The sequence below is a fragment of the Gracilinanus agilis genome, chromosome 3, assembly GCF_016433145.1.
Source record: "Gracilinanus agilis isolate LMUSP501 chromosome 3, AgileGrace, whole genome shotgun sequence".
Lineage (NCBI taxonomy): Eukaryota > Metazoa > Chordata > Mammalia > Didelphimorphia > Didelphidae > Gracilinanus > Gracilinanus agilis.
In genome coordinates this window covers 380,551,897-380,566,660 of record NC_058132.1, presented here as the reverse complement: position 1 = coordinate 380,566,660, position 14,764 = coordinate 380,551,897, and the positions used below count along the sequence as shown (strand labels likewise).

Below are 14,764 nucleotides of genomic sequence, written 5' to 3'. Positions count from 1 at the left end.
TTACCCTCTAAAACACCTCAAAATGAATTCTGGAGCAGCACAACCCACAAAAAGAAACGGTGAAGTAATTTTCTTCTGCCCAAAACAAATTATATGAATGGATCTAGCATACCAGGTCAGTGGTGGAAGACAGCACCAGGGCAAACCCTTCAAAGGCAATAGGATAGGGGCTCAGCTGAAGCAGCAGTCAAGGCATCCAGAACTTTCAGCCACATAATAGTAAGGGGTGATAAGACAACTGCTCAGAAGGAGATTACAGGGACCCCTTTGCTAGCTCTGAGTTCAAGACTTTTATTGCATTGCCCATACACAATAGTCCTGTAGAACAATATACCCCTGAGTGTATACAGTTTTCAGGGTGAGGAGGAGCACCAGCACCCACCAGCTTTTATAGCCACAGGGGACCTTGGTCACAGTTTCAAGGGGGAAAAGATTGCTTGGAGTTACTCACAGACCAGAGTACAGGCTGGGAGAATATTTAACACACCTCTCCTTACATCATACCACCTCAAAAGAATTGAAAGCAGATAGACCGCCAGTGCTAGCTCTGAAGGTAGCTACACAAAGAAACTGAAGCTTAGAACAGTGTTTTCTTCATCATAGTTACAGAGCCCAACTTTAACAGTTTTTTAAACTAAAAGAAAAGAAAAGGGCAGGAAAATGAGCAAACAACAACAAAAGAAACTCAACATAGAAAGCTATTTTGTTAACAGGGAAGACCAAAACATGAACTCAAAAGAAAACAACAAAGTCAATGCTGATGCATCCAAAACCTCCAAGAAAAATATGAATTGCTCTCAAGGCCAAAAAGAATTAATGGAGGCACTCTAAAAGGGTTTTAAAAATCAAATTTGAGAGGTAAAAGTAAAATTGGGAAAAGAAATGAGAGTGATACAGGAAAATCATGAAAAATAGTCAATAGCATGGTAAAAGAGGCACAAAAAAACCTGAAGAAATTAATACTTTTAAAAATAAAATAGTCCAACTGGTAAAAGAGGTACAAAACCGCAAAGAAAATAACTTTTTAAAAAACAAAATTGACCAAATGGAAAGAGACATACAAAAAAAGACACTGAAGGGAAAAACTTAACAAGGAAAACTGCCCTAATATTCTAGAACCAGAGAATGAAAAAGAAATTGAAAGAATCCATCAGTCAGGTGTAATCGGAGAGCAAGGATGTGAGGTAAACATGATAGAATGATATAAAAATTAAATTAAATTAAAGTTTTAATTTAATTTAAGAATTAAATTAAATAAAGAATACAAGTCATTCCCTAATTGATAAGTGGCTAAAAGATATGAATAGGTACTTCTCAGACAAATTAATTAAAGCTCTTTATAATCATGCAAAAAATGCCCTAAATCACTATTATTTAGAGAAATGAAAATTAAAACAAGGGTATGTGGGAAAGCTGGGCCAGTAATGGATTGCTGGGTGAATTGTAAACTGATTTAGTCATTCACGAGAGCAATATGGACCTATGTTCAAAGGGCTATAAAGTAGTACCTTTGCCCCAGTAATACCATTACTAGGTATGTATCCCAAAGAGATAAAAAAGGAGGGGAAAAGGATCTGTATGTACAAAAATATTTGAAGTAGCTTTTTTTAGGGGAGCAAAGAAGTGGAAAGTGTGGAAATACCCATCGATTGGGGAATATCTGAATAAATTAGGGATTATAGATTACAATGGAATACTATTGGGCTATAAGAAATGACAAGCAGGAAGAACTCAGAAAAACCTGGAAAGACTTACATGAATTGAAGCAGAATGAAATATACAGAAGCAAGAGAACATTGTATAGTAACAGGAATACTTTAAAATGAACAGCTGTGAATAATAGCTATTCTCAGCAATACAATGATCCAAAATTATCCCAAAGGACTACTGATTTTTAAAATGCTATCTACTTCTAAAGAACCAGGGGAATCTGAATCCAGACCAAAGCAAACTTTTTTTACTTTCTTAATGATTTCTTTCCATAAAAAAATTAAAATGGGAAAATATTTTACATGATTAGACATGTAGGATCTATATTTTATGCTTACCACTTCAAGGTAGTTAGGGGAGGGAGGAAGAGAGAAAATTTGAGACTCAATATTCTTTGAAAAATGTTGGAAACTGTTTTTACATGTAACTAGGGGAAAATAAAAAGTTTAAAAAAATCTATCTAAAAAAATTATCTTATTTTAAATAAGCTATGTGCCTACCTATAATAGAGGCATATGAGAAAAGAAGACAGAAAGAGACAGAGTAGGGACAAGAGGAAGAGAGAAGAGGACATAGAAGAAATATTATGAAGGTGGAAATGATAGGATTTGAAAACCTATTCGATATAAGGAGGGAGGGAGGGAGACTGCCAAATTGAGGAGATGAAGAAGTTACGAGGGGAGGATTTGGTGAAAAGAATGATGAGTTCTATTTTGGACATGTTTAAGATGTCTATAGGACATAGAGTTTGAGGTGTCCAATCAGTAGTTAGAGAAGCAAGGCTGGAGATTTGGGGGCAGCAAGGTAGCACACTGGAGCATTAGGCTTGGAGACAGGAGGACCTGGCTTCTGCTACTTCCTAACTGTGTGACCCTGGGCAAAGTCCCTTAATCCCATTTACCTAACATTTACCTAAGCTCTTCTGTCTTAGACATGATACTGAGACAGACAAAGAAAGGAAGGAAGGAAGGAAGGAAGGAAGGAAGGAGGTTGTAGCTGACCAAATAGATGTGAGAATCATCTGCACAGAGATGGCAATTGGATACCTGGGAAGGAGGAAAAGTAGGGAAATTATCATAAAGGGGAAATGAAGACAAGACAGAAGGAAAACTAGAAAGAGGAAAGAGAAAATGAAAAGAGGAGAAGTGAGGCTTCAGGTTAAAGTTTTTGTCAAAATGCTCTCCTAGTTCTCCTCTTAGCTGGATGACCACACTTTTTCTGTCTTCCTTCCTGGATCTTTATCTATCTAATGCTTGCAAACCATGGGTGTTCCCCATGACTCTGTCTTGGACCCTTTTTTCTTTTTCTCCTCTATTATTTTATTGTGGATCTCATCATCTCCCATGGATTCAATTATCATATGGCATGCAATTCCCAGGGTGCTCTAATTGTGAAGCACTTCTTGACTGTGATTCCCAGAACAGTGACCAGATTTCTTGTTCAATGAAAAGCAGTTTCAGAAGAATATCACAAAAGTAGTTACTGGTGATAGAAATAAAACTAGACATACAATTGGAAATCCTGGATTTAAGTCTTATTAGCTTAGAAGAAGAAATATCTGACTCCCAGTCTCTTCATTTTTCAAATGAGAAAAATAGTATGTACAGTTGTGCATTTGTAGTAAGGAATATGAGTGCCAGTTTGTTCATGTGGACTAAGGAGATACTGGTGACTCTCTTATGAGAGAGAGGAAGAGGCCAGGCAGTTCTCCAATCCCCCGGTAGAAAAAGGGTGCCAAGTCTAGGGAACCAAGTTCAGTCTAAACAAAAAACGTGATTCTTATTGCAAAAATTTTCTGAGTCCAAAGCCTGTGTTAATAACAATATGATTAATGGCATTAATCAAAACGGGAAGGGGAAAAAAGTAAAAGAATAAGGATACTTTAAAAAATAATAATAAAATATGGTAGCCAAGTGGCTCAGTAGAGATCCAGGCCTGGAGATTGGAGATCCTGGGTTTAAATTTGGTCTCTGACACTTCCTAGCTGTGTAAGCTTGGGCAAGTCACTTAAGTCTAATTGCTTATCCCTTACCACTCTTGTACCTTGGAACCAACACTTAGTATCAATTTTAAGACAGAAGTTAAGAGTTTTAAATAAAATAAAATGGTCTAATAAGTGAACTCTCTTGGTATTCATTTTGTCTTTTTTTCTTTAATCTTTAATACTTTTTTTTAAACCACTGAAAAAGTATGCCTTGCAGTGAAAATGTTTTCTTTTGTATTAGGTCCAAGGAACTAAGGCATAATAGAGGAGATGAATGGGCTAGGATAAGTGGAATGACTCATTAGTTGCCTTCTGACATAGGCTAATGTTCCAAGCAGAAAAAATATGAGTTGTACCACCTACTTCCACTCAAATTAGTACAGAAGATACTTCATAATAAAACACCTTACAATGCTACAAATATTCTTCCCCTAAAGGCTCATGGCAATGTTTCTGGGGCTTTTAGGGGGATACTAGTAGAGTATGAGCTTTGCTAAGTAAGTCCTCTCGACCTAAAAAAGGCTTTTAACATGGGCCAATGATGGACCAGACAGGGACAGCTAGGTGGCTCAATGGATAGTAGGCCTGGAAACTAGAGGTCCAGGGTTCAAATCTGACCTTAGATTTGCCTTGGCTATGTGACCCTGGGCGAGTCACTTAATCCCAACTGCTTAGCCCTTACTGATCTTCTGCCTTAGAATAGATCATTATGAATGATTCTAAGACAGAAGGTAAGGAGTTAAAAAAAAAAAGTCTAGTCATATTGAACATTAAAGTCAGAAGATAAGGCAATAGAAAAGAGTGCTGGTCCTTGAGTCAGGAATCCAGCTTTAGATACTTTCTGCTGTGTGACCCTGGGCAAGTTCCTTAACCTGTTTGCCTCAGTTTCCTTATCTGTAAAATGAGGATAATAATAGCACCTACCTCTGAGAGTAGTTTTGATGATCAATTTTTTTAAGTGCTTAGACAGTATTTATTGCTAGAACCTTGCATATACTAACTCATTTGGAATTTTGGGAATTTGGAATATTTAAGCTGGTCTCTAGATCAACTACATGTGATGAGAACTTTTCCAACAAGTTTCTTAGGTCATTGTAATGCAGTCCTGTATGACAAGGTTCATCTCAAATCATCTATCAGATGTATAGGAGAAAAAGGGGGATAAGTGGATAGGAAAGGCACTAAAGTAATTCAACAATTTTCAAGATGGTCCTCAAACTAAAAAATATAATCATGATTCATCTACACTTCATGGACACATTGTGGAAATGAAGAGCTCTATGTTGGATATTCAAAGTATAAAAGATTTCTTAGTGCTACGTAAGAGTACTTACTGGATTATTAAAATGATAAACTAGCTCCTTTATACCAAGTTAGGAGTAGAATAATGTTTTTATCCTTATCAGCTCTCTCAGCTTTGGAGTCAAGAACAAAACCTCACCTTGTTTGCTCACATACAAATGTGCTTTTATCCATAGCCAACACTCTACTAGAATAGCTTAAAACAAAATAGGAATTTATTTACAAACAATAGCAAAGATGTCAAAAGAACAAGGAACAATATGTAACAAATTCAAGAATTACTTTATAAACAAAACAAACAATATATACATGATGGAACATAAAGTAACATAAAACCAAAAGGGCAAACTTTACCTTGACCTTACCTAAACAATTGCAAAAGGTGGAAAGCATGTTTTATTTTTCACTTAAGAACTTTAAAGTACCCCTAGGGGTAGTCAAAAAATAAAACAAAAGCTTTGTCTTTACCTTTTACTTAGCTGACTTGTCTATATACCCTTTGAGGAATGTAACATATCAGAGGCTATATAAAATTTATGAAATAGAAGAGATCTGTTAATCTTTCCATAAATATGTGTGAGGTTCAAACTTTTCAAGCTGTTTCACCTCCACTTCTTTATTCTGATGTCATATAATACTTTCCCTTCTATGTCCCAAACAATGAAATGTCAGACTAGTGATACTTATTTTCTACCAGTGCTCTGTTAAATGTGCCATGGCCCAAACCTTAATGGGGCACAGTGCTTTTCCTTTCAAAATTAAGGGGGAAAAAATAAGAGCTGTTAATGATACCCAAAGGTTAAAGAGAAAAACGGATAATTTACAGACTCAAGAGATGGCCAGATCTATTTATTAGCTGTCTTGTTAAAATTAGCTAAATCCTGGATTGCTATGGTTTTTATGTTTCACAACTTCAAATAAGTTAACAATTACTATATTTTGTTCCAGTTAATTGTTTGGAAAGGTAATTTCAATTAAGTAGGTTCTTTCCTTGAAAAAACATTTTCTCCATAATCAGATAATACATTAGATAATCAAGGCTCAATTACTACTTTATGCTCAGAAATGACTATATTTATTTAGTAAACTAGTCTCTGAATGTTAGTAAATGTCACCTTTTTCTTGTCAGGATTGCTATTTGGATGCTTGCTAGCTAACTTCTTACTTATAACTTAACTTGCCTAGTCAGCCCTTCATTAGACTAATCATTTGAATGACAAGCATGCCAAGAAATGTTTTCTGCTATAGACGTAATGAAGGCTCATGAAATTAAACACTGATTGTTGTACTGTGGACTTATGGCAAAATAAGATTCTAAATGCTTTCAAAAATAGCTTTCTGGACATTGTGGCACTAGTCTATACAATATTTTTCTTTTCCTTATCTTTTTCCTCTCAGTGGCTGCTAGTGAAACAAAATCCTAACAGGGGGTGGGGGGAACCCACAAATGAATTTTAAGGACATAACTCATTAAAGATCTCATCAATTACCTCAAATTTTATAAAATATTACTTGCAAAATCACAGAACTAAAGGATTCTGAATATTTTGCATTTGAGTCAAAAATTCAAAGCAATGACATTTTGCATTCCAGTACTGCACAAAATGAGTTAAGAAATGGGGAAATGAAAATAATCCACTGTATTTTGTTTATTAGGTTTACAAAAACTGTACATTTTTTTCTTAAGAAAAAGCATTAACTTAGTACTGGTATCAAATAGACTAAACATTCATTAACAGGAAAATATTCTGATTTTTATTTTTGCACGTTATTCTCAAGTACACAATTACAATAATGTCACACTTCCCTATATGATTTTCTTTTTATGTATTTTACTTTTTTACAAAGTGTACAGAGGGAGGGACATACAATATTTAATAGGATATTTCTACAGAACAATAACTTATATTATGTCCTTGTAAAAATCTGTACCTCTTTAAAACATTTAACTGAAACATCCATTTTATAGCATTTGCTAATCAAATTGTTTTAAGAATTAAAACTATCCTGTAACTAATGTCAGTACATAACAATAACTACAATTTCATTTTCTCTTTATACAGACGAATACATTTTACAAAATCCACTTGACCAAACCCTTAATTACCTTTTAAAGGTTTCAATATTGTGCTTTAAAAAAAAATTGTGTATGATTCCAGACTATGTAAGAGAAATACAAAGTGTGTAAAGTGTTGTGTTCTTTATCTTTCAGTTTATTTAAAAAAATATAGTTAAAATGGCTACTTTTATACTAATTTCATTTTTACAGCATGTTCTTTCAGTTCTTTTACACTGCTTAAAAGAAAACCAAGATTAATGGGGAGACTTTTAAAGAAAATATTGCGATGAAAGTATTAACATTTAGTTTTCAAGGGCAATACTAGACAGCAATGGATTGTACAACCATAAGTAATCAACGAAATGTACTTTGTGGGGCAATGTAGTATGAAGGGCATTAAAGTACCAGAAAACATATCTTAGTTTTGTCACCATCAGTCCAACTTCATAGCAGCCTGAAGCACTTAACTTACAACTAAATCATCTACACACTGGGGATTTGTCAAATACTTTAAAAAATGTAGTATTCTATGCAATTTTGAATGAATCCAAATACTAGGACTAAAAGGAAAGATCATGAAAGATGAAAATCAGACAGCAAAGGTAGTATAGAGCAGCATGACAGTAACAGGCAGCACTGGTATCAGACTTAATGTGTAGCAGGTAAGGGAGTGGGAAGAGGAAGATGATTCTGTCAGTAACAGAAGGGAACTGAATAAAGTAGCAGTTGCCATTCCTGTATTTCCTTCCCTCCCCTCAAAATCTGTATCAATATCAAGCAAATTTAGGTTAAGAATGTCTGAAATCTACTATCTGTTGTATCTCCTTGCTTAGATTGACTTAGCCTGGTTTCTTTAAAAAATTCAATTGCAATGAAAGACAAAACAATGAAAGACTTAGTAATCAACACAAAGCCTTAGATCTTCTTTCAGTTACTTAATAAAGTTGTATCTTCGAATCAGTGCTGACTAAGGTGTTGAACCATTTACATTTTCATCCACTGTGGTTGTTTTGGGTATAATAAAACTTGAACTTGCTACATTTACATAGTAATCAGTACCCATTATCTATTATAGAGATTTGTAGTTCCTTCTTCATACTCTTAGCTTGGTGAGATAAATACATAGTGTTCTCTCAAGCTGTTTATATCACAGAACTGAATTTAGTTGTGTATGGATAATAATTACCTTTCTGGAATAATATGAAGCTGAAATATCATGAAAAACATTCTATTTAGATATGTAAAGATATTTTAATGAAAATACCTTTATTCTTTTAAAAATACTACTAAACGTATTTTCTTTCTACTTCTTTACCTGAGGTCTCTTCTCTAAATAGCATGTTTTACAAAAAGGTCTATCATGTACATCCCTGGATTTTTCATGAATTATTGTAAAGTAAGTACTTTTTAGTTTGACATTTTTAACTCAGCCATTGTCTTAGGATGTGTGTATAAATGTGTAAAATAAATAATACACACAGATATATGCATACATAAAAAGTTTGGGGTACACTTACGTACAAAGTTGCAAACTATTCTATGAGTCATAGGAATGATCTCTCTCAAATTCCAAAATTCGTTGTCAGTACTGTTTCATTTGTAGTACACAACCATTCCAAGACAAAAAGCACAGACAGAATAGCAGACATAATAGTAGTGAGCAAAACTCTTCAGTATGTCTTTTTAAAAGTTTTTTTTGTGCTGACAAAAGATGTAAGTACTCCAAAGAAGCCCCAAATAATTTTTCCTGCTAAAAATGAAAATTAAAAACAACCACAGCTTTTTCATTCAGTAATGTTACAGACTTAAAAGCTTAAGTGTAAAGTTCTGTTGTCACGTGATCTTAAGATATTAAACAAGACAATTAAATGAGTTCCGTATTATGACAGCTAGATCTGACAATAAAATCTCCCATATATATTTATATATGTATATATATATATATTAGATGTGTCTATGACAATTTCATCATGAGAAAATGCAAATTACCTTTAAAATTTGTGACACGAATGAGTCAACATGAACACTTTGTGAGTTACCAATCTTAAATTACCTTTAGTTAAATGGTATTAGGTGAGTACCAATAAGGTAAGCAAGGTAAATATTTAAATAAATATAAAAACTACTAGGATTGAAAGATTCAGTATAGAGGCAGGGATTACTTTATTAAATGCAACTTTATTGTTGCCATCTTTCCTCATTTATTAAACAAACTGAATAGAATCCAGAACACGCTATTGAACAAAATGTAAAAAAAAAAAAAAAAAGTCAACTAGAAGCAATAATCCTATTTGTATACAGCATAAATCAATGCACAGTATTTTTTTGTAATCACAACTGATTGGCTTTAAAATGAATTGACTGTCTCAAGGCCAATATTCTTTACAATTCCACTCCACATAAGTCAGTGAAATAATTTTTATGGCAGTCCAACATCTTTATGATGTCGCATGATGTGCTGGTTCTTTTCTGAGGGTCTCCGAAACCCTTTCTTGCAGTACTCACAACGATGCGGATAGTCTTTTGTATGAATGGAAATAACATGCCGCTTAAAGCCCGAGGCGTCTGTAGTGCTATACTCACAGTACTCACACTGGTAAACTTTCCTGCCGCTGTGTGTCTTCATATGTTTTTTGAGCTCATTTTGCTGCCTGAACCCCTTCCTACATCTCTTACACCTAAACGGAAGATCCTTTGTGTGAACAGAGAGAATGTGGCGACTTAGAACAAATGGATCTGCGATCTTAAAGTCACAATGTCTACACTGGTGCATTTTTTTACCCTTGTGGGCAGCCACATGTTTCTTGAGTTCTGAGGGCCGATGAAAGCCTTTATCACACATGTCACACTTGTGGGGGTAGTCCTTTGTGTGAACTGAAATTATGTGTCGTTTCAAATCACTTGAGTTCGAGCTCTTGTGGTCACAATGCAAACACTGGTGTGTTTTGCTTTCTTGGTGGATAAGGGCATGCTGCTGCACCTCTTTGGTATCTGAGAAAGTCAGAAGACAAATCTCACACTTGAATGGCATCTCTTTACTGTGTTTAGTCTTTACATGAGTTTTCAAGTTAGAAGAGTCAGCAGACCTATATTCGCAGTACTGGCATTGGTATGGCTTCTCACCAGTATGGATTCGCATGTGTTTCTTGAGCTCTGATGGATGACGGAAACCTTTGCCACATTCCACACAAATATGAGGAAAGTTTTTGCTGTGGACAGCCAGAAGATGGCGGTTCAATAACCCTTGTTCGGCTGTCTCATAATCACAGAATTTACATTTGTGCATTTTGTTGGCTCCTTTTTCCTTATGCACCATTTTGTGAGTAAACAAAGCTCCAGCATGAGAGAAATGTTTCCCACATTCATCGCATTCAATTGCCTTTTCGGTTTTGTTGGTCAGCTTGTGGCTCTCCAGGTGGTTGTGTAAACTAATTTTTTTATTAGTAGTGTAATCACAGTCTGTGCATCGATATTTTTTCTTGGTAAGGTGCTCTGGATGGTTTTTCATATGCCTCTTCAAGAATCCTCTAGATTTAAACTTCTTCCCACAAATCATGCAAGGATAGACAGTCAATGGATGACCATCAGGGCCAATAATTATTGCTAAGAGGAAGAAAAAGATTATAAACATTAAAACAAAGATTTATTTAAGAACATTTAAATTATAAGTTCTAAAGATTATTAGACAAGTATAAATTACATTTTAAGGTACTTTTAACAATTCTTCAACATTCAGGCATCATCAGATAAGTTGTGCCCACTGACAAAGCTTTTTTTTTTTCCCCAATGGGTATTATAGAGTATCACTTCACCCAATATTGCTCTACAACTTCCTATTGGTAAATTCCATCAGGTCAAAATAGCAAATGAAGCTATCTCAATATTGAGATCTTCAGTATCAGTTTAAATCATAAAAGAAAAAAATAACATATTACTTTTCCACATTTGATTCTCCCAAAATTGTCATTTAAACTGGATTTAACATATAGCTAAAACAGAAACTTCTTAAAAAATCAAGAATTAAAAGACCTCAAAAGTATTCCTATAAAGAAATGACACACTAATGTCACTATCACACTTAAGACTGTCAAAGCAAGACTTCTTGATTCTTCTTTTGAACAGGCAATGTTAAGAACTTGGTCCAGGATAAGGGCTGAGGAAATACACTTCCCACCCTTCTTTGTAGAACTGTGGGGTTCCAGGTATGGCATATTTGTATACAATTATTAGATGTGGTTGCTGTGTGGCTTGGTTTTTCAATACTGTTTTTCATCTCATTTTTAAAAAAAGAAAACTTTGTTACATGGGATGACCTGCTTAGACAGGTGACCAGGGAGGGATATATTCAGAAATAAACATGATGAAAAAAAATCAAGACATCAATAATTTTAAAATAAAAATGACAGTTCTACTTTAAATTAATTAACCTATTCAGTACCATTTCAATTAAACTATCCAAAAACTATTTCACAGAACTACAAAAAATAATATCAAAATTCATCTGAAAGAACAAAAGGCCAAGAACATGACAAGAATCAATTAAAAAAAAAAAAAAAAGAAAAAAGAAAAAAAATGATGGAAGGAGGTCCGACTGTGCCAGATTTCAAACTATACTCTAAAGCAGTGATTCCCTAAGTGGGCACCACCGCCCCCTGGTGGATGCTGCAGTGATCCAGGGGAGCAGTGATGGCCATAGGCGCATTTGGGGGCAGTGATAATATGTGACAGGGGGCGTGCTAAGTAATATTTTTTCTGGAAAGGGGGCGGTAGGCCAAAAAAGTTTGGGGACCACTGATCTAAAGCAACAATCATCAAAACACAACAGTTAATGTCCATAACAACTTAAGTGTTTGTTAAACTCAAAAATCCAAGCTTTGGGGGAAATAGAGAACTCACTATTTGACAATTGCTGGAAAAAGAGGAAAAAAAAGAGGAAATTAGGCACAGACCAACATTTTACACGATATAACAAGATAAAGTCAAAATGATACTTGATCTAGAAATAAAAGGTGACACCATTAACAAATTAGGGGTACATGGAAAAGTTTGTCAGACTTATGGATAAGAGAAGAATTTATGACCAAATAAGATATAAAGAATATTACAAAAAACAAAATGGACAATTCTGATTACATAAAAATTGGAGTGAGAGCCGGGCCTAGAGATAGGAGCTTCTAGGTTCAAATCTAGCCTCAGACATACTTCCTAGCTGTGTGGCCCTGGGCAAGTCACTTGACCCTCATTGCCTAGTTCTTACCACTCTTCTGTGTTTGAACCAATACAGAGTACTGACTCTAAAATGGAAGGTAAGGGTTTTAACTTTTTTTTTAATTAAAAAGGTTTTGTACAAACAAAACCAATGCACCCAAGAAGTAGAAGGGAAAAACAAATTTGGGGGGGAAAAAGGGGGATAGTGGTATCACAGTAGGTTAGAGAAAAATATTTCATCTGAATTAGAATCAAGTTAATAATGCTCTTTTCATTCCACATCTTGAAATTATCTCACATTTTCAAATTTGGCATACAAATCCAAGTTTTGTCACCAACTTAAAAATGATCACAATACAACCCAAAGGTACATTCTTCCTTCTGCCCAAGGAATGACTGTCAAATCCTCAGAAACTGAACAATATACTGGCAATATTACTATATCCTCACCTGTTTGGTACTGCCTAGAATCAGGTCTTCTCCTCTTCTTTGGTTTTTGTTTTGCCAGTCTGCCAAGTCCAGCAGACTCATCTATGTGCAAGAGGGCACTTGCAGTGCCATTCCGGTTTTCAATTCCATCAGTATTATTACCTAACAATGCGCATTAAAAACAAAATTATATAGTATTATCACTTTGAAGATTATTTGTATTGTGGAATCTTTATTAATAACAACATTGAAAAAATAGCCATAATCCTCAAGAATGAATTTCCCCATCCTAAGTAAAGAGTTTTAGAATATGTATCTTTTTTGGTGATGAGGGTCTAGGAAACTCCTAGTTGTCAGTTAAAAAAAACACATTACAGCATTTTGCCCCATGGAATCCCTTGTTGTCTCCCAAAATTGTAAAGCCACGGGGCAGATATTATCAAGATGGAAATTTTCAGCTTGGAAGTCTGTGTACTTCTTGAAGTACTTCCTTCTACGTAATATAGACATGAAGGAAATTCCTGTTAAAAATAGAGACAAAAAGTAGACTTTATAATCTTCCTCTATCCTTGCTGAAATTAAATAACCTTTACAGGTACTGGTATTATCTATCTGGGACTTATACCACAAAGAGGATTCTTTGAATGTGCACAGATTTTTATAGAAAAAGCACCAGCTTTTTGTTGTTCCCAGGCCTTGAAGAGTTTTTAAGTGACTTACCATAGGCTGCTGCCCAAGCTATTGGCATGAAAGTTTTTATTTCAGTGTCATCAATTTGTTGTTCATGTGCCACTGCTGCATCTTCCTCACCAACAATTACTTCCATATAAACTTCATCAGCAATTTCTGCAACATCTAGAAAAGAAAGACAATAAGTATTAATTTCATTTTCCATAAACAGAGTTCCAGAAATCTATAAGGAAGAGAGGCAAAATATGAGAAAGTAATAAGCCCTGGAATTAAAATCTTTTATTTTTTTTACTTTGCAATTAATTGCATTTATTTATTTGTTTGTTTGTTTAGGCCTTTCCTTTTGGAAAATTTTATTTAACTAATTAATTTGGAATATTTTTCCATGGTTACAAGATTCATGTTCTTTCCTTCCCTTCCCCCAAACCCCCTCCCATAGCCGATGCACAATTCCACTGGGTTTTACATGTATCATTGATCAAGACCTACTGATTTTATTATTGATAATTTGCACAAGGGTGATCGTTTAAAAGAGTCTATGTCCCCAGTCATATACCCATCAAACCATGTGATCAAGCAGTTGTTCTGTTTCTACTCCCACAGTTCCTTCTCTGGATGTGAATATTATTCTTTCTCACAAGTCCCTCAGAATTATCCTGGATTATTACATTGCCTAGTGGGGAAGTCCATTATATTTGATTGTACTACAGTGTATCCATCTCTATGTATATGGTTCTTCTGGTTCTCCTCCTTTCGCTCTGCGTCAATTCCTGGAAGTCATTCCAGTTCCCATGGAATTCTTCCAGTTTATTATTCCTTTGAGCACAATAGTATTCCATCACCAACCGATACCACAATTTGTCCAGCCATGCCTCAATCAAAGGGCATCCCCTCCCCTCATTTTCCAATTCTTTGCCACCACAAAGAGTACAGCTATAAATATTTTTGTACAAGTCTTTTTCCCTATGATCTCTTTGGGGTATAAACCCAACAGTGGTATATGGCTGGATCAAAGGGTAAACAGTCTTTTAGCGTCCTTTGGCCATAGTGGAATGAAAAGGCACAGGTTATAGTCCTCAATCACCTCAAACAAATTGTTCTATGCCTGAAGGGAAGCCACCTTACTTCTCTAGATCTCATTTTCTCAATTATAAAATCAAGGAGTTGGAACTGGATGATCATTGAAATCCCCTTTTTAGTATTAATACTAAATTCATACTAATGTATGAGTGTACTAGGTTTTTATTGCAAAGAGATCAAAAAAGGAAAAAATGGAAAGGGACTTATATGTACAAAAATATTCATGGTGGCAAGAAACTGGAAACTGAAGGGATGTTTGTTCATCAGTTAGGGAAAGGCTGAACAACTTGCGCTGATTGTGA

The 14,764-nt window shown here is 34.9% G+C and overlaps 1 protein-coding gene across 1 annotated transcript in view; it reads right to left on the bottom strand.

Annotated features, from left to right (window-relative positions):
* Positions 1 to 9,213: 9,213 nt before the first annotated feature.
* Positions 9,214 to 14,764, bottom strand: part of ZFX (zinc finger protein X-linked) — a 60,544-nt gene continuing 54,993 nt past the window's right edge. The window contains exons 6-8 of the mRNA XM_044670150.1: positions 13,413 to 13,547; positions 12,714 to 12,854; positions 9,214 to 10,658 (exon numbers count right to left, since the gene is read on the bottom strand). Of these exons, the coding sequence (XP_044526085.1) occupies positions 9,475 to 10,658; positions 12,714 to 12,854; positions 13,413 to 13,547 (1,460 nt within the window). The 3' untranslated portion in view covers positions 9,214 to 9,474. The remainder of the gene's footprint in view (positions 10,659 to 12,713; positions 12,855 to 13,412; positions 13,548 to 14,764) is intronic.